Source organism: Dromiciops gliroides, chromosome 2, assembly GCF_019393635.1.
Source record: "Dromiciops gliroides isolate mDroGli1 chromosome 2, mDroGli1.pri, whole genome shotgun sequence".
NCBI lineage: Eukaryota > Metazoa > Chordata > Mammalia > Microbiotheria > Microbiotheriidae > Dromiciops > Dromiciops gliroides.
The window spans coordinates 91252115-91277411 of NC_057862.1; the positions used below are offsets into that span (position 1 = coordinate 91252115).

General features: G+C 37.7%; 1 protein-coding gene across 3 annotated transcripts in view; it reads left to right on the top strand.

Annotated features, from left to right (window-relative positions):
- The first annotated feature begins 689 nt into the window (after positions 1-689).
- The window catches only part of RGS10 (regulator of G protein signaling 10), a 74791-nt gene continuing 50183 nt past the window's right edge, over positions 690-25297 (top strand). Inside the window, exon 1 of one of the 3 annotated variants that reach the window (XM_043986383.1) lies at positions 690-911. In XM_043986383.1, coding sequence (XP_043842318.1) covers positions 863-911 — 49 coding nt within the window. In that variant the 5' untranslated portion in view covers positions 690-862. Of the gene's footprint in view, positions 912-17345; positions 17474-25297 lie in introns of those variants that run through there. The other 2 variants (XM_043986381.1, XM_043986384.1) reach the window with 2 other exon arrangements.

Consider the following 25297-nt stretch of genomic DNA (forward strand, 5'->3'; position numbering starts at 1 on the left):
TGATACTCACATCTCTTGGCTTAACAGTTTAGCAGCCTGATTGTAATAGTACTCTAAATAGGGTTCCTTCCTAATTTTTATTCTTATATACATAACCTGAGATTTAAAATAGGGCAGAAGTTGCTAATCTCCGACCAATCGGAACAGAGAGTGGACTCACAGGTGTCAGGACTTCAGAGCTGTCTTCCCCCACCCCTCCTCAGGACCCCCTCGGGAAGACTCAAGGAGGATGGGGGCGGGACAATGGTACTCTATTCCAGTGTCGTTTGGCAGCAGCGGCAGCAGCAGCAGCAGCAGCAGCTCAACATCTGGAGTTCTGTTTCTTTCAGTGCCCACACCCTTCTTAAGCTCCTCTCCCGCTTTTCCCTCTCCCCTCCGCCAGCTCTTGTCCGCTGCACCTTGCCCTGGCCACAGCATCGCACGGGTGGGCAGCATTGCAATCTGACGAGGTCTATCACTAGGCAGAGTGGAGAGAGGCTGCTAATGGGAGGGGTTGGTTAAGTTTCAACCTGCTACTGCCACCCTCACACTTCCGAAGGAGCGCGAAGGAGAAAGGGGGAGCGCGGCGGAGAAAGGGGGAGCGCGGCGGAGAAAGGGGGAGCGCGGCGGAGAAAAGGGGAGCGCGGGAAAAGCCAAGGGCGGGGGTAGGGGGGCCGGGGAGCCCGGGAAGAGCCCCCGCGCGCGCAGCGCGTAGTGGGCCGGCCGCGCACTGAGCGCGCCACGCGGCGCCTCCAGAGGTGGGGGCCTCGCACTCCGGCTGGGGCGCTGCACGCTCCACCTCCTGCTGCTCTTCCCCAGCTCTCGCGGCTGCCACTGCTGCCTCGGCTCCTCGCAGCTCCGGGTCTAGCCTCGGCAGCTGGAGATGTTTAACCGGGCAGTGAGCAGGCTCAGCAGAAAGCGGCCGCCTTCAGGTAAACGGGTGCTCCCGGAGCCCTCCAGCGCACCGGGCATGGGGCGGGGGGTGGGGGGAGTGGAGTGCCAAAGGCTGGCAGGCGGATCTCGGACTTGCAAGGAGCCCGCATCCGAGCCACGAAGTTGGCTTTGTGCAAACGGGGTGGGCTGCTTAGCGCCCAGAGGGGAGAGCAGGGTGTGTTTTTGGGTAGTGCCCATGGGAACGACTGCCCAAGTTTGACAGAAGAGGGAACAGCTCTCCGGCTTGTGCTTGGAGGGCACCCTCCATCACTCAGACAGCAGCCTTCGACCCCAGGCGGGGAGGCTGGCACGGTCGTGTTCCGCCCCCCCCTCCCCCCGCCCTTTCGCGTTTCCATCTAAACCTTTACTCACTAAGGGGCTGTGTCCAGCCCCCTCAGATCTGGCAGAAAAGGGTTTCTCCTCTCTCTCCATTTCCCTTCCTCTCCTTTCCTCCCTCCATTCTCGGGGACCACAGCTTCAAAACTCTGAAAGCAATAGCTATTCTCTCGTTTCGCGTCCCGTTGAGGCGGGGAGCTGTTTTAAGATGAGCTCGGAGAGAAGACTGAACAGGAAGTTTGGCTTGAAAGAGGAAGACTAGCAGTTTTCTTTTTACTGAATGTCTGGGAGAAACTAGATACACGCATACACAGACAATCTCTTAAGCACGGTTGGAAGTTAGAATTGAAAAAGCAGAAGTAGGTGAGGATTTCTCTTGGATCCTTTTATTACCTTCCGTGGGGGAGGGAGGAAATGAGGTTAGGCTCTGGTTAGACAGGGGTCTGTCTCATCTCCATCTTTCCAGCCCTAGTTCTTGTGTCTTTTTTAGGTGTTGAGAGATAGATTTATAGAAGAGAGATAGAGAGGGAGAAAAAGACAAAGGAGATGGAGGAGAGAGGGAGAGGGGGAGAGAGAGAGACAGAGGAAGAGAGAGACACAGAGAGACAGAGACACAGAGACAAAAACAGAGAGAGGGAGGGAGACACAGAGAGAGAGAGAGAGAGAGAGAGAGAGAGAGAGAGAGAGAGAGAGAGAGAGAGAGAGAGAGAGAGAGAGAGATCCTTGTTCCGAAGAGATCAGACAACGGCTCAAATACTCACTTTTGCTCTGCAGGAACTAAACGGAGCGTAAGCATGGGGGGGGGGGCGGGGGAGGTGTTATAGTAAGCTTTGAATTTTCAGGGAATGACATGGCGACAAAGGATAGGTTCACTTTCATTTCTTCACTTTTGCCAGATTTCACCAAGAAGTTCATCCTATGGGGACTGTTACAAGGCTGTGGAGTGGTGAAGTTCCAGGCTTTGACTTGGCTTTCATAGTCCTCACTTACTTGACTAGGAGAATGAATACATTTTCAATTTTAGGAACTTAACCAACTTTTCCCTACTTTTCTCTCCCTATTTGGCCCCTGAAAGAACCTAAGGAGCATTAAATTCTAAATTTTATATTATTCCGCATTCTCTTATCTTCAAATCTCGAATATATTTACATAGTTGTCATCCTTGTTCATATTATATCCTTTGCTCTGCTTTTTTCCTTAATGTTATTTCATATGCAGTAAATATTTCTAGGGCAGTTAGGTGGTGCAGTGGATAGAGACCTGGGCTTGGATCCAGGAAGATCAGAATTCAAATCCAGCCCCAGACACTTACTAGCTGCATGACCTTGGGCAAGTCACTTGACCTTGTTTGTCTCAGTTTCCTCATCTGTAAAATGAGGTAGAGAAAGAAATGGTAAACTACTTCAGGATCTTTGCCAAGAAAACTCCAAATGGAGTCACAAAGAGACAAACATGACTGAACTGACTGAATAACAACAACAAAATATTTCCCTGTGATTGAATTTGGAGTTAGATGAGCTTGGTACAAATCCCAACTCTGCTTTTTATACCTGTATGACCTTAGGCAAGTCACCTAATTAATCCCTATAAACTTGGTTTTCTCATATGTAAATGATAGAGTTGGACTAGATGATCTCTGTGGTTCCTTCCAGTCATAAATCCATCACTCTGTGATGGACAGACTTTATGCTTGTCATTTTAAAGAGATCATGTGTATTATTGTGTTATTGTACCCTAGTTTACTCAGCTGTTCTCCTGTTGCTGAACATTTGGGTTGTTTTTAATTTTTGACTCTTTTAAACACCATTTCTGTACAAATTGCTTCTTTTTTTCTTTTGGATTATTCCCTTGGAGACTATCCCCCTCCCCCCACCCCCCAAAACAAAAGAAAACAAAACCTGCCAGGTCAAAAAGCATGAGCAGTTTTCTATCTTTTTTTTTTTTAAGTGAGGCAATTGGGGTTAAGTGACTTGCCCAGGGTCACACAGCTAGTAAGTGTTAAGTGTCTGAGGCCTGATTTGAACTCAGGTACTCCTGACTCCAGGGCCGGTGCTCTATCCACTGCGCCATCTAGCTGCCCCTATCTTTTTTGTAATATATTTGCAGATTGCTTTTTGGAAAGAATGTGTCAATTTAGAGCCCCCCACCTCACCCTTTGTCAACACTCACCCTCCTCATCCTCTAAGAAATATGCTTATCAATGTACCTGTTTGGGTGCAACATTACTTAAGCTTTAGTTCAAGGCACCCATAGTGAGACTGATAGCATTTACAGTGTCATCCAGGACAGGACTGGATGCCTAGACTAGTCCTTGTGGTACCATGCTTGGTTACCTAATACTTCTATTGGAATCTTGAGACTTAAAAATCTAGCAATCTAGCGTGGAAGAACATGAGATCCATTTGGCTAGTGTTGTAATTATCAGGGTAGGGAGCAAAGTAAAGATAAACAAGAGGGTTCAAAATCATGATCTCTAAATTCATGTTCAAGTCTAACATTCTGTGATCTAAGGATGAATGGATAATAAATGGGAAATTTTTTTGGGGGGGCGGCGCAATGGGGGTTAAGTGACTTGCCCAGGGTCACACAGCTAGCAAGTGTCAAGTGTCTGAGGCTGGATTTGAATTCAGGTCCTCCTAAATCCAGGGTCGGTGCTTTATCCACTGTGCCACCTAGCCACCCCTGGGAATAAATATTTTTGAAGGGTTTTCCACAATTCCAAGTTTTCCATACATATTATATTATTATAGTTTAATACTCTGATGGTCCAGCTAATGTACTGAAAAATTGATGGGAGGAAATACCCTTAAAATGATGCTTCTATTCAGTGTTTACAAACTGTCTTTATAATTCTCGTTAAATAAACATGATTGGAGCCTCTTGTTTTTATATCACACACATTTCTGGATATATGTCCTCTACCCTTCTCCTCCCCCCACTCCTTCTCAAGTGTCTTTTCTAGTAACAAAGTAAAAGTTGAGGTTAACTTAGAGTGACCACATCTGATGGTATATGCCATATTATACACCTGAAGTCCTTTACCTTTCAACTGAAAAGAAAGATATATTTCCTCATTTCCAGCCCTGGGGTCAAGATTCATCATAATTACTTAGTATTTGACTTGTTTATAAAATGTTTTATTTGAATTATTGCAGTCATTGTTTATATTGTTCTCCAACTCCTGCTTACTTTACTCAGAATATCAGTTTATATAAATTTTTCCATGTTTCTCTGAATTCCTTATGTTTCTTATGGTACTGTGTTGTTCCATCACATTCATTTGTCTTGTGATTCCCACATCAGTGGACACTCTTTATTCCCACTTTTTGCTACCACAATAAGTGCTGCTGTGAATATTTTGGCTTATATGGGATTTTTCTTTTTGTCTTTGACCTCCTTGATGTGTATGTCCCCAGTAGTGGGTTGTCTGGGTCAAGGTAAATATGAAGAATTTAGAGATTTTTCTCTCATAATTCCACAAGTCTTCTAGAATGGTTGCACTAGTTCCCAGTTCCACAAAAGTAGGTTCCTGTTGTCTCACAGGTTTTCCAGACTTGACCATTTCTACCTTTTGTCTTCTTTGTCAACTTGGTGGGTGTGAGATGAAGTCTCAGCATTGTTTTAATTTGCATTTCCCTTGTTTTTATTTATTTGAAGAAATCTTTCATGTGCTTATTGTCAGTTTGAGTTCTTTTGGTGAAAATTGTTCACGGACTTTCACTACTCTTTTGTTGGATGTTGGCTCTTGTTCTTAAATATCTGTTAATGCTTTATATATCTTGTATTTCTGACTTTTAGCAGAGACATTTGATGCAAGGATTTTTTTCCCATTTGACGGTTCCCCTTCCTAACCTAACAGTCTTGATTTGGTTCCTGCAAAGACTTTTAAATTGTATTTAGTTGAAATGATCTATTTTCTCTTGTCATCCCCATCTCTTGCTAAAGAATGGAAGGTGGTAACTTTCGTAGCTTTTTTCCCAGGTAGATGTGTTTTACTTTTTCTCCTTACCCAGGCTTGAATAATTCTCCTTCACCTCTTTTCCTTCCCTCCTCCCTAAGAAGATGTTCATTATTTTGGATGACTCTGGGGCTTCTCCCTAATCCACTGACCTAAAGAAATATGAAAAGTGAATCCTCCCCATAGTGAAGCAATTGAAAGAACACTGGATGGATTAGGAATCTGAAGAAATGAATTCTGTTCCTGGCTCTTTTACTGATTAACTGAGTGACCTTAAACAAGTCATTTCACTTCTTGTAAATGTATGTGTGTTAGATGCTCTGATTGCTAAGGTCTCTCTAATTCTAATGAGTAATGACTGTGTTTAAGTATATAGTAGTGAGTATATAGTAGGATTCCCAACTCCTCCCAAGCACTCAGACTTTTCCCTGAGGTCTGTTAAAGATTATCTCATTAGGCACTTTGAAACATTTTTAGATTTATTACCTGGCTTGAGTTCTTATTTAAAGATGGCAGTGTATGCAGCCATTTAATATCTTTGTTGTAACAACCCAGCAGAAGGGCAATCTCTGTGAGGGTGAAAACTTTCCCTGTGGAATGTTTCAGGCAGCATGTTTGCTGACTTTTGTAAAGAAAGCTGTGTTGGTCTCATGGAATTCATCAAATGACAGGCAGGCCAAAGTAGGGCTGGGGGAGATCTCACAGCATTAGGATGTCTTTGCCCTGCCTAACTTTAAAAAAAAGAAAAATTCACCCAGAGTCAAAAGGATTGCTTTTATTTCTTTACCTTTTATTGATGAGGTTTTTAAAACATCATGATAACTTCCCAAAATGGCCTTTCTCCTAATAGGATCTTAGATTTAGAGCCAGAAGGGACTTTAGAGGTCATCTAGGCAAACCCCCTTATTTTTTAGCTGTAGAAACTGAGGCCATAGAGGTTAGGTAGGTCCCTTGCCTGAGGTAACACAGTTGGTTGAAAGAATGAGTATTAGAACTAGGTCTTCTGACTCAAATAAAGCACACCTTTCACTATATCAACCTGCCTCACAATAGAACCCTTCCTTATTTAGTAACAGAACCAGAATAAAATACTAATAAACCAGCAAGCAAAGACACCTGATACAGTGACTGTAATTGACTGTATATGTAACATTCTGTATCCACAGACTTACCACTTCTCTAACAAGAAGAAGGAAATATGTTCCAAAAAAAGCCCTCTGGAACCAATACTGGCCCTTGCTTTATTCTGTTATCTTTTCGAATTGTCATAATTTACATTATTGTCATCATTACATATATTACTCTCCAAGTTCAGCTTTCTTTTCTCTATATCAATTCATATAACTCTTTCCATCTTTCTTGGAATTCTTTTTCTTTGTCATTTCTTACAGAACAAAAAGATTCCAGAATATTCAAGTACAATAATTAGTTCGGCCATTCCCAAATCAGTGGACATCACTTTGTTTCCACAAAGTGTAATGCTATGATGGGCCTTTCTCTTGTTGACTTTGGGGTATGTGCTAAATAGAGGGATCAGAGAATATGGACAATTTAGTACCTTTTCTCACATAATTCCAAATTGTTTTCTAGAATTATTGAACTGATTCAGGACTTCACCAACAGTGTATCCATCTTTTCACAAGTCCTTCAATATTGTTTATTTGTCTAATTATTTTTGTGAATTTGTTGGGTATGAAGTGATCCATGAGAATTACTTTAATTGGTATTTCCCTTATTAATCATTTGTAGCATTGTTTTCATATGATTGTTTACATTTTGAATTTTGAAAACTCTTTGGCTATATCCTTTGACCAGTTATCAGTTGGGGGATTGGCTTGTCTTATATACTTGTGTCAATTCTCTATACACTTTAGATATCAGATTTTTATCAGAGATGCTTCAGATCATAGGATCATAGATTTAAAGTTGAAAGGGACTTTAAAGGGTATCAAGTTAACCCCCCCCATATTTTACAAATGAGGAACTGAAGCCAAGAAAGGTTATATGACTTACATGAAATCACATAGCTAATACTTGTCTGAGGCAGAATTTAGACCCTTATCTTTCTGATTCCATGCTGCTGCTCTTATTTGCTTGATGCAAACCCCTCCCTCCACCTAAAGCTTTTATTATCTGTTCTACATTGATTTTATTTGAACAGAATTTTAATAATTTTTTTAAATGGAAATTGTCCATTTTATCTTTTGTGATCTCAGTCCCTTATCTGGTTATGAATTCTTCCCCTTGCCCTAGCTTTGAAAGATACACTCTTTCATTTTACTCTATTTATTTGTCTTTCTTTCTTTCTTTCTTTCTTTCTTTCTTTCTTTCTTTCTTTCTTTCTTTCTTTCTTTCTTTCTTTCTTTCTTTCTTTCTTTCTTTCTTTCTTTCTTCCTTTCTTCCTTTCTTCCTTCCTTCCTTCCTTCCTTCCTTCCTTCCTTCCTTCCTTCCTTCCTTCCTTCCTTCCTTCCTTCCTTCCTTCCTTCCTTTCTTTCTTTTTCAGGGCAGTGAGGGTTAAGTGACTTGCCCAGGGTCACGCTGCTAGTAGGTGTCAAGTGTCTGAGGTCTCATTTGAACTCAGGTCCTCCTGAATCCAGGGCCAGTGCTTTATCCCCTGTGCCACCTAGCTTCCCCCTTTCCTTTTACTCTAAATACTTTTTTAAAAAATGATATGACCATTTATATTGAGGTTATTTATACATTTGGAGTTTATTGTCCTGTATAGTGTAAGATGCTGTTCTAAGCCCACTTTATGCCAAACCACCCCTCATTTTCTACACTAATTTTTACAAATATACAATACAAATAAATATCACTCCCCCTCCCCTTTCCCAGTTATTCCATAGAAACAAATAATTCTAAAAAAGAAAAAAGGAGATAAAAATGAATAAAACAAATCCATACATTAAAAATACTGACAATATATACAGTGTTCCATAAGATGGACTCATCACCTCTGGAAAAGTGTTCTTATTAAATGCTTTGTGGTTCTTTCTATTTTCATTATTATAATCATCATGTGTATTATTTTCTTGTCTCTGCTTATATCTCTTGTTTTAGTTCAAGTAAGTCTGCCTACATTTTTCTTTATTCATATAGTTTGTTGTTTCTTACAGTACAAGGATAATTCCATTCTATTCATGTGTCATAAAATGTTTATTCATTCCCCAATCAATGAACATCTACTTTATTTCCTGTTCTTTGACTACCACAAAAAGTGCTGCAATAGATATTTTTTATATATATGGGGCCTTTCTTTTTATCAATAATCTTGAGACATATGTCCACCATTGGAATCTCTGAAACATAGAAGATGCAAATTATAGCCATTTTATTTAAATAATTCCAAATTGCTTTCTTAGAATGGTAATACGAATTCACAGCTCTCCCAACAATGTATTAGTTTGCCTATCTTTCCACAATCCTTCCAGCATTGACTATTTCCATCTTTGGTCATTTTTACTAATTTGCTGGGTGTGAGGTGAAGAATCAAATTCATTTTGATCTGCATTTCTCTTCTTATTCGTCATTTGGAACATTCTTTCATATGGTTGTTAATGGTTTGTAATTCTGTCCTTCTTCTCTCTTACCCTCCACCCTCCACCTTTTCCTCCACTAATTTATGTTGACTATGGAGTCTTTCCCTAAATAGTTTGTGTTCTGGGGTATATCTGGACTACTGTGCTCATTTGTTTTTATGTATTGTTTTAGCCACTTTTCTATTGTTATTTTGCTGACCAGTGCCAAATAACTGATTTTTACCAATCTGTAATATAATTTCATTTTTGGAAACACTCATCTGTCTTTATTCCTAGTCCTACCTTGCCCCAGTTTTCCATTATAATTATTGATATTTTTTCCTCCAAATGAATTCTGTTATTTTGGTTTTTTGTTTGTTTTGTTTGTTTTTTCTTTTATGAAGTAACCTTGGTGTAAGTTGATTGGTGTAGTAATAAATCTATAGATTAATATAGGTGACTTTATTTTAATTATATTGGTATAATTTAGCTATGAACAAAGAATATCTTTGTTTTTATTTCTGTATAGAGTTTTTGTAGTTTTATTTCTATAAGTCCCTTATGTTTTTGATGCATCAGTTACCTTAGATTTTATTCATTTTATGGTTATTTTAAATGGAATTTAGCTTACTTGGCAAGCTTCCATTTTTCTTCATTGCACATGATACTTGGTTTTAAATATGTACTTTTTTTTTTTTTTAACGGGCAATGGGGGTTAAGCGACTTGCCCAGGGTCATACAGCCAGTAAGTGTCAAGTGTCTGAGGCCAGATTTGAACTCAGGACCTCCTGAATCCAGGGCTGGTACTTTATCCACTGTGCCACCTAGCCACTTTTGATTATATTAGAGATTGAGTCTTCCATATCTATGTGTTTGTTTTTTTTTTTTTAACATAAATGAGTACTTAATTAATCAAAGACATCTATGACAGGCTTTATCAGCATCGTGTGATTTTTGTTGCTAATTATTTTCCTAATATTGCAGATTCTAATGTCACCTGCTCTAAATCCAACTGTCACAGTAAATGATCTATTAGCTATATTGTTACAATCCTTTTGCTAATATTTTATTTAAATATTTACATTGATATTAGTGATAGTGATTTATGTTTCCCTTTTTTGATTTTTTTCCCTACCTGCTTTTTGTGGCAGTACTATATTTGTTACATAATAGGAGGCTAGTAGAATGTTTTCTTTCTCTATTGCTGAGAATAATTTTTCCAGCATTTCCAGTGATTAATTGTTCTTTAAATACTTGATGAAATTAGTTGTAAATCCATCCAGATGAGGTTTTTGTAGCTTATTTATAGCTTGTTCAATTCTTCTTTTTTGAGATTAGACTATTTCAGGTTTTTGTGTTTTTCTTTTTTTTTTTTTTTATTAACTTGAATCTCGTTTTGTTCCTTTAAATACCAATCCATTTCCTTTAATTTCTCAGTTTTTCTGGCATATGGGCTAATGGTTCTGTTCATCAACAAACCTTTAGGAAGTATTGATGATACTTGGCTATGCTTTGTGTAGCTTTTCAATGACTTATTATTTTTTTTCTGGTGAGGCAATTTGGGGTTAAGTGACTTGCCCAGGGTCACACAGCTAGTAAATGTTAAGTGTCTGAAGTCGGATTTGAACTCAGGTCCTCCTGAATCCAGGGCCGGTGCTCTATCAACTGCGCCATCTAGCTGCCCTCAATGGCTTATTTTTTATGAAATAAATTTGTATTGATATCTCTTGTATTTATATAGTATAGTAGTTTCTGTTAATCCTTTATTTCCTTTCTATTTGTTATGAATTCACCTTTTTCACTAAAATTTTTTTTGGTAATTTGGTTTCCCAAATATCTGATCATCTCTATAGTTTTCCTTTTTTTAACTAATCTTTTTGCTAGATTTACCCAGATCTGAAAAAATATTAAAGTTTTCTACAATTATTGTGTGATAATATATAAATGTAAGTTACTATAATTGTAGTTCTGCTATAATATATAGCCTAAGTTCAACATAAATGACAGTTAAGGTAAGTCACTTTACCCATCAAAGGCAGTGTGCTATAGTAGATAGAGCCTGGCCTTGGAGTCAGGAAGACCTAGTCTCAAGTTCTGTCTTTGATACAGACTGAATTGTGTGATCATGGTTAAATTACTTAATCTTTATGTCACAAGGCTAGTTTCTAGGAAGTTAAGTTGCCTGAGAAAATATCGATGCAATGATCGGGGTCACTTCCTTCACTGATGAAATCACAGGTGTACTTAAAAAGTTTCAACCACTGAGTTTTCTCAGATTTGGTAGGCTTTACCAATAACTGTTCTCCCTGGTGTTTAGCACAATGTGCCTGTCACATTGTAGGTACTTAATTAATACTTGTTGATTATTTTCAAAGCCATTTTCACAGTTCATTTAGCTTTTCCCTTAAGACCTCAGTTGATATACTATTGGTGTGGGGCAGCTAGATGGCGCAGTGGATAGAGCACCGGCCCTGGATTCAGGAGTACCTGAGTTAAAATCTGGCCTCAGACACTTAACACTTACTAGCTGTGTGACCCTGGGCAAGTCACTTAACCCCAATTGCCCCTCAAAAAACCCCCCAAAAAACAAACAAAAATAAAGATATACTATTGGTGCATATATTTAAAAAATGGTTGGGGCAGCTAGATGGCGCAGTGGATAGAGCACCGGCCCTGGAGTCAGGAGTACCTGAGTTCAAATCCGGCCTCAGACACTTAACACTTACTAGCTGTGTGACCCTGGGCAAGTCACTTAACCCCAATTGCCTCACTAAAAAAAAAAAAATGGTACTATTTGATTATCTATGGTGACTTTATGCTTATTGTAGTTTCTCTTTATCTCTGTCCTCATTTTCAACTTTTATTTTTGCCTTATATGAAATCATCGTTGCATCTTTTGTTTATTTGGGGGATTGTTCCAGGTCTTCATTTTCACTCTGTATACGTTTTTATATTTTAAATGTGTTTCTTATTGTTAGGCCTTGTTTTTATTCATTTGGCCATTCTCTGACATTTCAATGGGGAATTTGAGGCTTTCACATTTAAAGTTGTTGTTTCTAAGTTTATATTTTCCTCCATTATATTGGGTTTTTTTTGTTTTTGTTTGTTTTTTTAGTGAGGCAATGGGGGTTAAGTGACTTGCCCAGGGTCACACAGCTAAGTAAGTGTTAAGTGTCTGAGGCCGGATTTGAACTCAGGTCCTCCTGACTCCAAGGCCAGTGCTCTATCCACTGTGCCATCTAGCTGCCCCCCTCCATTATATTGTTATACTAGTTTTCTCCCTTTTATAAGTAAGATACTTTATCCCCAGGGTTTGTTAGGTTACTAACCTAGTTTCCTCCCTTAGAATCTTCCTACTTCTCTTCTGATTATCTCAGCCCAAATACCTTGAATTCAATTTCGTTCTCATTCTCATCCTTTCTCTCTGTCTCTGTCTCTGTCTTTGTTTTTTTCTTTGTCTCTTATCTTTTTGTAGCATAAAGGGATACACTCACACACAAGACACTGACCATATTTGACAATGTAGGCCTCCTTCTGCCCCTTATAGTTCACTCTCTCTGCTGAGAGGAAGGCGGCATGTTTTGCTAGGAATACTCTGAAATCAGTACTAATCAACTAAATGGAATCAACAAGCATTTGCTAAGTGCTTAATATATGTCAACCACTGTGCCAGATATTGGGGATATAAATCTAAACATGAAAGCAGTCCTTGCCTCCAGCTAGTTTTCATTCACCGCATTGGTCAGGATTCTAACATCTTTCAGAGTTGTTTTCCTTTTCATTATTGTGGCTATTGTGTAAATTTTCCCCTTGCTTCTATTTACTCTGCTCTTCATCAGTTCATATAAATTCTCACAAGTTTTTCTGAATTTTAAAATTTAATTTATGCCTTTGTTTTTAAAACAGTCATTTCTGTATATACATGTTTCTATTCCACTCCCATCCCCAAGTGAGCCTTCACTTTGTAACAAAGGAAAAAAGAGTCATCTAAACAACCAACATATTTAACAATGTGTCTAATTATGTCTAATAGCATGTGCAATATTTGTACCTATACTTCTCCAGGAAAAAGAAAAAGGTACATTTCTTCTTTAGGGCCAAGATCAGTCATCATAATATAGATGGTCAAGTAATATAGAAGGCCAAGTAAGTTATATTTTACCCTTCGCTCAGGGTTTCCCAGCACCTTTAAGAGAGTTTGTGACATTCTCAATAAGATCAAGCCCCTTCTGATTGTGTTCCCCTGATTTTAGGAGTCCCCTTTACCTCAGTTACACTTAAACACTTAGTGGCCAGGTGAGCTTTTACAAAGGAATATTTTCTTTTAAAAATATAACAAGAATTCTGGCCCTGGATTCAGGAGGACCTGAGTTCAAATGCGCTCTCAGGCACTTGACACTTACTAGCTGTGTGACCCTGGGCAAGTCACTTAACCCTCATTGCCCTACAAAAAAATTTTAAAAAATATATAGCAAGGGGGGCAGCTAGGTGGTACAGTGGATAGAACACTGGCCCTGGAGTCAGGAGTACCCGAGTTCAAATCCGGCCTCAGACTTGACACATACTAGCTGTGTGACCCTGGGCAAGTCACTTAGCCCCAATTGCCTCACCAAAATAAATAAATAAATATATCAAGACCAGTCCCAGGAATTGGAGAGGGGAAGGGATGGAAAGGAATGAACATCAGGATTTGTTACTCTCAAAGAGGGCAAGAAGAGAAGGATGGGAGACCAAGGGGGGTGTCACTTTTCATTGGCTTGAGAAGAGATTGAAAATGAAGAAAAACTTTTAAAACTTTAAAAAAACAATTGTATGGCAGTTTTTACTTTTATCACAAATAAATGATAACAAAACCTCAAAAATATATAGCAAGAACTGTTGAAAACTATCTCTACATGTAACTAGAAAATAATAAAATGCTATATAAAAATATAGCAAGAACAAACATACTAACACCCTTCTCATCCCCTGCCTGCCTGGGTGGGGCAAAATTTTCTCTTATAATACCTTAGTTTTGGGGGAGCAGAAGGGGATCCATTCCTGTATGGCATGGTTCCATCAAGTTCCAAGTCCAAAGCCCCCATGGGCTTATGTCCAGGACTCTACTTTCTCAGATTCTCCCTTGAGCTGGCAGCAATAACCAGCCTGGAATTCTGCCTCCAAGGTTGTCATGACTCCTGGGTTCAGGGACTCTACTGTCTGCACCTGGAACTGAAAAAGACAACTAACATAGACAAAAACTCCAAATCTGATTCTTGAGACCCTAAAGGAGAAGGCAAAGATAGCCTTTTCCTCTACTTGGTTTAGCTCATGGTGCCCATGCTGTGGGTGAACAGGACTTTTAGCTGTCCTGAGTGCTACCAGAGAGAGTGAGACTGTCCCACTCTTTTTTTTTTTTTTTTGGTGGGGCAATGAGGGTTAAGTGACTTGCCCAGGGTCACACAGCCAGTAAGTATCAAGTGTCTGAGGCTAGATTTGAACTCAGGTTCTCCTGAATCCAAGGCCAGTGCTTTATCCACTGTGCCACCTAGCTGTCCCACTGTCCCACTGTCCCACTGTCCCACTCTCGATAGTTTTAAAGATGCAGTCTGTTCTGGCTGTGCAGTCATGGAAAGCAGCTGCTACAACCCATATGGTAGGGGAACACAGGATATCTTTTTGCAGAAGCAGATTCCTACCATCTCCCACATAGGTACCTCTATCTCAGGTTATTTGAACATGTATAGCAAAGCCCTGTTACAAAAATTACACAGCATTCAGCATAATTTCTTACAGTATAAAAATAAATATTTCTTCCCATTCATATATCATAATGTGTTCATCCATACCCATTTTATAGGTATCCACTTTGTTTTCAACATATATTTTTGTATATAAATTGCATATTTTTATAGATTCTCTCCCTTTGGTTTTCTTCTTTTAGGCTGTATAATAGTAATGAAATTACTAGATCAAAAAGTTTATATTAGTGAATTTTCTAGCATAATTCCATTTATTTTTCCAAAATGAACCAATTCTCAGCTCTACTAACAGTGCTTATCTTATTGCATTTCCTTTATTAACCATTTTTACTTTTTGTTATATGCACAAATATGATGAGTATAAGTTGGAACCTCTGGAGTTGCATTTCATTTCTCTTATTATGATTCAGAGAACTTTCATATGGTAGTTGATAGTTTGCATTTCTTCTTTTTTTGGGGGGGGCGAGGCAATGAGGGTTAAGTGGCTTGCTCAGGGTCACACAGCTAGTAAGTGTCAAGAGTCTGAGTCTGGATTTGAACTCAGATCCTCCTGAATCCAGGGCCAGTGCTCTGTCCACTGCACCACCTAGCTGCCCCGGCATTTCTTCTTTTGAAAGCTGCCTTTTCATATATTTTCACCATTTATCTTAGTTTCCCTGATTTATGAAGATCTTGTGTTCATATCTTATTTTCTTTTGATTTTGTTCTATCTGTTTTTCTCCTACCTCTACATCCTTAAGTTCCAAATTATGCATGTGGTTACACAGCTAATTAGTGTCACAGGTGGGATTTGAAACTACATCTTTTGATTCCAAGTCCAATACTCTTACAAATAATAACATAATAGAAATGCTCATATTGGGAAATAATAAAAAACATAATCACTCTGTTCCCCTTAGAATCTGTATATGTATTTACGAAGAGCTCTTGATTTTTTTTTTGCTTTAATAGAATAAAAATGTAGTTTTAATCTAGGTCTTTGCTGGTATGATTCAGCTTTGCATAATTTCATGTAGGTGTTTCCTTCTTTTATTTCTTGATATTTGTTATTTTGTGTCACCATGATATTGGCTACATCAAAAATTTAGTCAGTCATTCCTTAATCATTAGTAATAGAATTTTTCAGTTTTTCACTGTTACAAATGTGTTAATAAACTACAGAATGTCCTGAGAAATATTCCTAGGATGGTGAGATGATGATTCATGACAATTGGATAGAATTGGGGTGGGGATATTTAAACTGAAGAAGCAAAGGTTAAGGAGAACATGATAGTTCTCTTCAAGTATTTGAAACACTGTCATGTAGGAGAGGGATCAGATTTGTTCCAATTGATCAAAGAATGAAAAAATAAAAGCAGTGGGTGAAAGTTGAAAAGAAACAGATTTTTGTTTGCTCATAAGATCATGAATTTTTAGAGCTGGAAGGGACCTTAGAAATGATCCCCTTATATCACAGAGAGGAAACAGGCTCAGAGAGAAGTGACTCTTCTAAGGTAGTAAGTAGCAGAGTTTGAATTCAAACCTAGATCTAAACTATGTATTCTATCCACAGCGAACTTTCCCATGAGGAAAAAGTTCCTATAGATTAAAGCTATCCCAAAATAGAATGGTTCCCCTGGGGGGAGGTAGTGGGTTCTCTTTCATTAGAAGTGTTCAAGGAAAAGATGGGTGAGCACTTGTCAGAGATATTTTAAAAGGAATTCTTGTTCAGGACTAGTTGGCCTCTGAGAACAGATTCCATGAATCTGTAAAACAAAAGGAGCCATGAATGTTTTTATACAGATGTTTCTAGAAAAATGTTAAATGATATATTTTTTTTTGGTGAGGCAATTGGGGTTAAGTGACTTGTCCAGGGTCACACAGCTAGTAAGTGTCAAGTGTCTGAGGCTGGATTTGAACTCAGGTCCTCCTGAATCCAGGGCCGTGCTCTATCCACTGTGCCACCTAGGTTAAATGATATCTTTAGGATTTGATCCTAATAGTGATAGCATTGCCTTGTCAAAGGGTATATGACAAATTTTGTGACTCATATATTGCTAGATTGCCTTTCAGTCAGCAATGTAATAAAGTATCTTCTTTCCATCACTAACTTTGGGTTTCATTCTTTTTTTTTAACCTGTGCATTTGGTGATAATAAATTGTTTTAACTTGTGTTTCTCTAATAGAGAATATAGTTTTTAACATGTTTATTAACTGTTTATATTCCCCCTTCAAAATATATATCTTCATTACTCTCTAGTGGGAGGGTATATATTACTCTTATAGATATAGATTCCTTGAAAGGTCTGGATATCAGATCTTTATTAGCTATATTTATTGCAAGTGTTTCCTCACCTCAATCTCTTTCTTTCCTTTTTATTTTGGAGAAATTTCTTTCTGTCATCCATAACAATATAATAATCAGTCTTCCAATGATTTCTTCCATTTGCTTCATAGATAATTTTTTCCTCTTCTTTATAATTTAGGGAATTATACTATTCACTTTCTTGTAAAATTGTTATTTTATAATTAAAACTTTTAAATGATGTAGTGATACAAAAATCATAATTAAAATGTATAAATAGCTAGATTATATATAATAATTATTACTTTTACCTTTTAGATCACCAAATACCAGCAAAGCTTATTGTATTATATGATTTATGTTGTGGATCTGCATCTCCCCCTTCCACCATATACTTGTGCCATTATGTTGGGGTTTTTGTCTAGTTCTCTGGGTATCTGCCTGGAGAGCAAGGATCATATGGAGACTACAAATAACAACAGCTCATCCTTTTTTAAATTTCCTTCCTTCTGGTTCAAACTGGAAGTCAGTGAACATCTGTTGTTTAGTCCATTCAAAAGAGGATGTTGAGATTTGTTCTTTGATCAAGTCAAAGAGTTCACAGGAGACAAATTCTCTGCTTCTTTAGGACACAGAATCGTTGAAAACTCAGAGATGGCAAGAGCAGGTCTATGGGCATCCATTTCACCTGGGAGCTATTCAAGTAATACTCAGAAGATGGGAAGTAAGGGATGGTTTCCCCTAGTAGCCGTGTACATTTGGCCACTATTCTGCTATTTTAGCTTTAGTTTCCAGTTAATAATGGGAAAGAAGTTTTGAGTACTTTTGGACATTTCTCTTTTCATGTGACTTTTATGATAATAACTAGATGCTTGGTTTCCTTTTAGGACTGTACAATATTTGTGATACTTTTTTTCTTTCAAGAAATTCCCTTCCATCCCACTCAAGAAAAGATAGGTTTTCTGGTTTGGTTTTGCTACTGGATATTGGTATTTTTTGTTATTTTATTTCATTTCATTTTTCAATTTGACTTCACTTCATGTATAGTTCCCGACTTGGGAAAATGCATATTGTTCCCAGAAGTTTGATTCTATAGCTATTAAGACTTAATCGTTAGAAGAATTGTGCCCCTAAACTAGTTTACTCAAAAAGCTGCTTTCATAGATGATCAGTTGTGTTGAATAGGCTGTCAGTCTTGGGTTATGAGTCGGAATGCATCCTTTTTCTATGTGGACGTAGGGTGAAATGTATTAAGAAGTTGATTAGCTTTGACTAGATTTTGTGGGGCATAAAGATTTCTGAGTAGTCTGTTGCTATGTTGCTGCAAAGTAGAGTTTATTTAAAGGAGATGTGTATATGTGCACTTGGATACTCATGTACATGCATATGTGCATATGCATACTCATGTACATGTACACAGTATACATTTTCTTTGGGCAGTTGGCCTAATTAAAAAACTTATTTCTCTGAATATTCTGTATGTTTTAGGGGAAACTTGAAACTAGATCATTATAAGATACAGAGGTAGCTCAAGAATTTGGGGGAACTATAATATATTTCTATTATTAAAGTATTACTTAACTCTTATAAGTTATTTAGTTATAGATGATCACATAGGATTTCATGCTCCTTGATCTAGTAAAATCCAGATTGCCAGAATTCCCTACTGATGAATGTTCGGGATGCTTTTTTTTTTTTGGTATTGATTTCTAAGGAATTCACATTAGGAGGTGGCATGGTGTGTAGAACAGGTGCTGTATTTGGAATCTCATGGACTAAATCTAAAGGACTTGGGTTTGAGATCTGACTTTGTCACTAGCTATCTATATGACCTTGTGCAAGCAATTTAATTGTTTTGGTGGGGAAGGGAGTCGCAGTTTCCTTATCTATAAAATGAAGGGTTGGGTTAGAAAAACTTTAAGGACCTATCCAGTTCTAAATCTTTGATCCTACATTTATGTTTGAATACTTTGTGATTTCTTTCTAATATATATATTTCATGGTGTTTCTTTCCTTCTATATAAGATAAAGTAAGGTTCACAATCAGCTCACCTATTTATCTTCTGTTTGTTTTTTTAGTGAGGCAATTGGGGTTAAGTAACTTGCCCAGGGTCACACAGCTAGTAAGTGTTAAGTGCCTGAGGCTGGATCTGAACTCAGGTACTCCTGACTCTAGGGCCATGCTCTATCCACTGCGCCAGCTAGCTGCCCCACCTATTTAGCTTTTTTTTTTTTTTAAGTGAGGCAATTGGGGTTAAGTGACTTGCCCAGGGTCACATAGCCAGTAAGTGTTAAATGTCTGAGGCTGGATTTGAACTCAGGTCCTCCTGACTCCAGGGCCAGTGCTCTATCCACTGCGCCACCTAGCTGCCCCCACCTATTTATCTTAATATATAAGTTGGGGTGGGGTGGGTTGGACTAGATCACCTCTGAGATCTTTAGGATTCTGTAATTATATAAATTAATCATTCTGTCTTTTATAGTCTAGCTTCTGTTCTTATAAATATCATTATAAAATTAATTATATCTTTTTAATAAATATTAACCACATATTTAAAGATAAATTTATCAAAATCCAAATTTTAAAAGTATAAAATAGAAGTATTAGTTTATGTAGATGTTTTAGAGTTGCAAAATGCTACAAAATTCCATAAAGGATAAGCACTGGTAATTAATTTCCTACAGGAATTGTTTTTACAAGGTGAAATTAACAACCCAAAAATTTAACTGAGATTAGTCAAATAACAGCAAAGTAAGGTTATCATCAAGTCATAGTGAGTCTGAAGGTATCTTTTTTGTTTATTTTAATTTAATTAAAATTTTTGTGTGTGGGGCATTGAGGGTTAAGTGACTTACCCAAGGTCACACAGCTAGTTTCAAGTGCCTAAAGCTGGATTTGAACTCAGGTCCTCCTGAATCCAGGGCCAGAGCTTTATCCACTGCCCCATCTAGCTGCCCCATTTTTTGTTTATTTTTTAAATTATCAAGCATTTATATTTTTTCCTCTCCCCCAACAGGGAAAAAACCCTTATAACAAATAAATAGAATCAAGCAAAACAAATTCCCATGATGGTCATGTCCAAAAATATTTTTCTCATTCTTCATATTAATCAATCACCTCTGTCAGTGTGAGGGTAGCCTTCTTCATCACTGGTTCTCTAGAATGATGATTGATCTTTGTGTTGATCAGAGTTCTTTAGTCTTTCAAAATTATTCATTTTAACAATGCTGACATTTTAGTATAAATTGTTTTTGTTGCTATGCTCACTTCACTCTGTATTATTCCATATGTCTTCCTAGATTTTTCTGAAAACATCCCCCTTATCTTTACTTACAGCACAATAGTAATCCATAGCTATTCCCCAATTGATAGGCTCCCCCTTAATTTCCAGTTCTTTGCCACTATGAAAAGAGCTGTTATAAATATTTTTGTACAGTTGGAACTTGTTCCTCTTTTTTGATCACTTTCAGGTATAGACCTAGTAGTGATATTGATGGATTAAAGTGTTTGCACAATTTAGTGACCCTTTGGACAGAGTTCTAAATTGCTTTCCAGAATGACTATGACTATACCATCACAGCTCCATCCAGAGTGTGTCAGTGTGCCTGTTTTCCCACAGCTCCTTTAACATCTGTAATTCTCTCTCTCTCTCTCTCTCTCTCTCTCTCTCCCTCCCTCCCTCCCTCCCTTCCTCTCTTTCTTTTCTCCTTCCTTCCTTTTTTTTGAGACTGAAAATATCTAAAGTTTGCTTAGAAGAAAAGATTAATTTTCATAGGAAGGAGCCACAAAAATCATCTGTCCAAGAATCTCACTTTTACATTCCCAACAAGTAGATACACAACCTTTGTTTGAAGACAGTTTGGGGGGCGGCTAGGTGGCGAAGTGGATAAAGCACCGGCCCTGGATTCAGGAGTACCTGAGTTCAAATCCGGCCTCAGACACTTACTAGCTGTGTGACCCTGGGCAAGTCACTTAACCCCCATTGCCCCGCATAAAAAAAAAAAAAAAGACAGTTTGTAGGGGGAAACCTACTCCATCCCAAAATAGTACCTCCACTTTTAGATAGTGCCAATTCTTAAGAAGTTCTCCCTTCTATTGCACCTAAACTGCAAGTCTGCAATTTCAATTATGGGCATTCTAAATCTTGTTTTCCTTGATTTACAGTATTTTAAATCTTGGCTATCTTCTACTTATCAAAGAGTCTTTAAAAATCTCTTAAATAATGGAGAGACATAGGGGGTCTTATATTTGGAAGCTTAATCTATTTAAATTTCTTTTTAAAAAAACTATATTTTTTCTGGGAAATAAACTGAAGTTGTGAAGTTGTTTTTTTTTTTAAGGCAGGAGTGAATGGCTTCATATAAATTATTTTAAATAATCTAAGACATGGTCAGTTGTGTGGATTGAAAAGCAGTAGAAGTATTTTGAGCAAAGTAATGGAAATACCTCAGGGGTATGGGAGGTATTTAGTTTAATGCCACAGAGTAGGGAGTTTGATTAGTCAACCTGAATGTGGCAATGACTTGGAAGAAATGCAGGATATCTGATAGTTTACGGTAAGTATATATTTGTCAGATGGTTGCAGTTTGACAGCAAAACATCAAACGTGTGTTTTAAAAAATTTGTTGTTTTGTTTTAAAGAGGGACCAGGTTCTAGAGGGAGACATCTCAAATCTGAGTTGAAAACTAGTGGTCATAGACAGATATAAATGGCCTGCGGTGGCAGCTGAGCTCTGTCACTTCTGAAGAACAATGAACTTCTGGGAACAATGAACTTGAATTTTTTCAACATTTATCGAAGAGACAATTAACCAGTGAAACTTTGGCAAATTACTGTGCAAAATTTGCTGTGTAACAGAATAATGGAGTAATGTAACATTTTCTCTCAAGAATAGTACAAGTTAGTTGTTGAGTAGAATAGATTCCAACATTAATGATTCTCCAAAGCCATTTGTGTCTTATTATACAAAAATGAAATATACAGAAAGTACATATTCTAACATTTGAAACCAAGAAAATAATTTAATGTGTATTACCTTCAAATGTATTACTACTCGACATAATCTTTTTTTTTTTTTTTTTTTGGTGAGGCAATTGGGATTAAGAGACTTGCCCAGGGTCACAGAGCTAGTAAGTGTCAAGTGTCTGAGGCTGGATTTGAACTCAGGTCCTCCTGAATCCAGGGCCAGTGCTCTATCTACTGTGCCACCTAGCTGCCCCTTACATAATCTTTTTTTTTTTTTTTTTTAGTGAGGCAATTGGGGTTAAGTGACTTGCCCAGGGTCACACAGCTAATAAATGTTAAGTGTCTGAGGTCGGATTTGAACTCAGGTATTCCTGACTCCAGGGCCAGTGCTCTATCCACTGCGCCACCTAGCTGCCCCCCTTACATAATCTTTTAAAAAATACTTTATTGGTGCTTTTTTTTTCTTTCTTCATCATCATCTCTACCTAATGATTCCTACTGCCATTTCCAATAGAACCCTCTGTTGGAGCAAAGAATTGCAGCTAAGTAAAACAAACCAGGACAGTGGCCATATTTGACAACCTGTGCCTCCTTCCACACCTTTTGGCCACTTCTCTATTTCTCTGTCAAGGAGTGTGTGTGTATGGGGGTGGGGCACAGGAGGGGATCTTACTGTCACTCCTCTTACAGTCAAGATTGGTCACTTGGTCTTTGAGTATTTCATCTTCTAACATTAGCAGAATCTATTGGTCCATTTGTGCTTCTATAAATATATTTCTTTTACTTCACTTACTCTTTTCTATGCTCCAGTAAATGTGTGTTCACTTTTACTACTCCCTATTGAAGACTGACTTCTCTCTCTCTTCTTTTTCATTCAGCTCAATCCTTTACCAGCTCTAACATTAACTTTGTAAATATCTCATCTAGTTTGTAAATACTAATATTTATAACATAATCAACGTGCTCATTTCTGAAGGCCAGAAGTTTCTATAAGAAGTAGGCAATGGAGAGGGGGCGGGAAGGAACAGCTAGGTGGCGCACTAGATAAAGCACGGGCCTTGGATTCAGCAGGACCTGAGTTCAAATGTGGCCTCAGACACAGGACACTTCATTATTCTTGCGTACTTCCTAGGGAAAAGTGACCACTTGACTTGGACAATTTGGTTGAATAACTAGTTGGCAAAACTAAAAGACTGTTCGATCAAAAAGGGAACCTACACTTACTAGCTGTGTGACCCTGGGCAAGTCACTTAACCCTCATTGCCCCACCGGAAAAAAAAAATGAATTAGGCAATAGGATCAAGCAACAAAAGAGAGCTGCTTGTTGTCCTCTGATAGGATGTTAAAGAAGGGAATAAGGTTATTGTCTCAGAGACTTTTTGGAGTTGGAAGAGGCCATCTAGCTAGCTCATATCTCTAAACTTATAGATTTTTAGAAGCTATGTAGCCCCCAACTTATTAACAATTATTGTTAATTTTTTAAAACTTTGAGTTCCAAACTCTCTCCCTCCCTAGAGCCCCTTCCCCACCCATTGAGAAGACAAGCAATATGATATCTGTTATGCATGTGAAATCTTGCAAAACACATTTTCATGTTAGCCATGTTGCAAAAAAATCAAGAGAAAAATAAAGTGAAAAAATTATACTTCAGTTTGCACTCAGATTTCATCAGTTCTCTCTCTGGACGTGGATAGCATTTTAAAAAATCATAAGTCCTTCAGAAATGTCCTGAATCTTTTTATTGATCAGAGTAGTTAAGCCTTTCACAGTTGATCACTGCAATATTGCTTTCTTTCTTTTTTGTTTTTTTGCAATATTGCTTTTACTATATACACTGTTCTACTGGGTTGGCTCATTTCACTTTGCATCAGTTCATTAAGTGTTTTCACGTTTTTCTGAAACTAGCTTTTTTGTCATTTCTTATAGCTTAATAGTATTTCATCATAATCATATACCACAACTTGTTCAACCATTTGCCAACTGATGGGCATCCTCTCAATGTTCAATTCTTTGCCACTACAAAAAGAGCTATAAATATTTTTGTAGATAAAGGTCCTTTTCTTTTTTCTTTGCTCTTTTTGTTTTAAAGACCTAGTAGTGGTGTATCTAGGTCAAAGGGTATGCAGTTATATAGCTTTTTGAGTATAGTTCCAAATGGTTTTCCAGAATGGTTGGACTAGTTCACAACTCTAGTAATAGTACATTAATGTCCCAATTTTCCCACCTCACCTCCTGGATTTGTCATTTTCCTTTTCTGTCATGTTAGTCTATCTGATAGGTGTGAGGTGGTACCTCAGAGTTGTTTTAATTTGCATTTCTCTAATCAATAGTGATTTAGAGCAGTTTTTCATATGACTATAGATAGCTTTGATTTCTTCTTCTGAAAACTACCTGTTCATATCCCTTGACCATTTATCAACTGGGGGAATGGCTCTTATTTTTATGAATTTCACTCAGTTCCCTACAGATTTGAGAAATGAGGCCTTAATAGAGAAACCTGTAAAAAAATCCTCCCCCCCCCCAGTTTCCTGCTTTCCTTTGAATTTTGACTGCATTGGTTTTGTTTCTGTAAAATCTTTTTAACTTCATATAATCAAAATTATGTGCAGCTAAGTAGCATAGTAGATAGAGTGCTGGGGGCTGGAGTCAGTAGGACTCATCTTACTGAGTTTAAATCTGGTCTCAGACACTTACTTAGCTGCCTGACCCTGGACAAGTCACTTAATCCTATTTGCCTCAGTTTCCTCATCTGTAAAATGAGCCGGGGAAGGAAATGGCAAACTATTCCAAGATCTTTGCCCAAAAAACCCCAAATGGGGTCACGAAGAATCAGGCATGACAAATGACTCAATAAAAAACCCAAAATTATCCATTTTATTTCCTATGATCTTTTTATCTTATTTGGTCATAAATTCTTCCCTTATCCATAGATCTAAAGGGTATAATTTTACATATTCCCCTAATTTGTTTATGATACCACCCTTTATGTCTAAATCATGTACCCATTTTGTTGGTATACAGTATAAGATAGTGATTTATGCCTACTTTCTTCCTAACTCCTTTCCAGTTTTCCCAGCAATTTTTGTCAAATGGTGAGTTCTTACCCCCCAAAGTTCAGATCTTTGGATTTATCAAAGACTAGATCACTATGGTCTTTTACTACTATGCATTATGTATTTAATCTATACCACTGATCCACCACTCTTTTTCTTAACCAGTCTCAGGTTGTTTTGATGTTTACCACTTTGTAATATAGCTTGAAATATACTAGTAGATCACCTTCCTTCATATTTTTAATTGATTCCATTGATATTGACCTTTTGTTCTTCCAGATGAAATTTGTTATTATTTTTTCTGAATCTATAAAATAATTATTTGGTAGTTTGATTACTATGGCACTTGAATAAGTAAATTAATTTAGGTAAAATTGTCATTTTTATTTTATTAGCTTGGCCTACCCACAAGCAATTCTTATTTCTCCAGTTGTTTAGATGTCTTTATTTGTGTGAAAAGTGTTTTATAACTGTGTTTATGTAGTCCTTGGATTTGTCTTGGCAGATAGACTCCCAAATATTTTATAT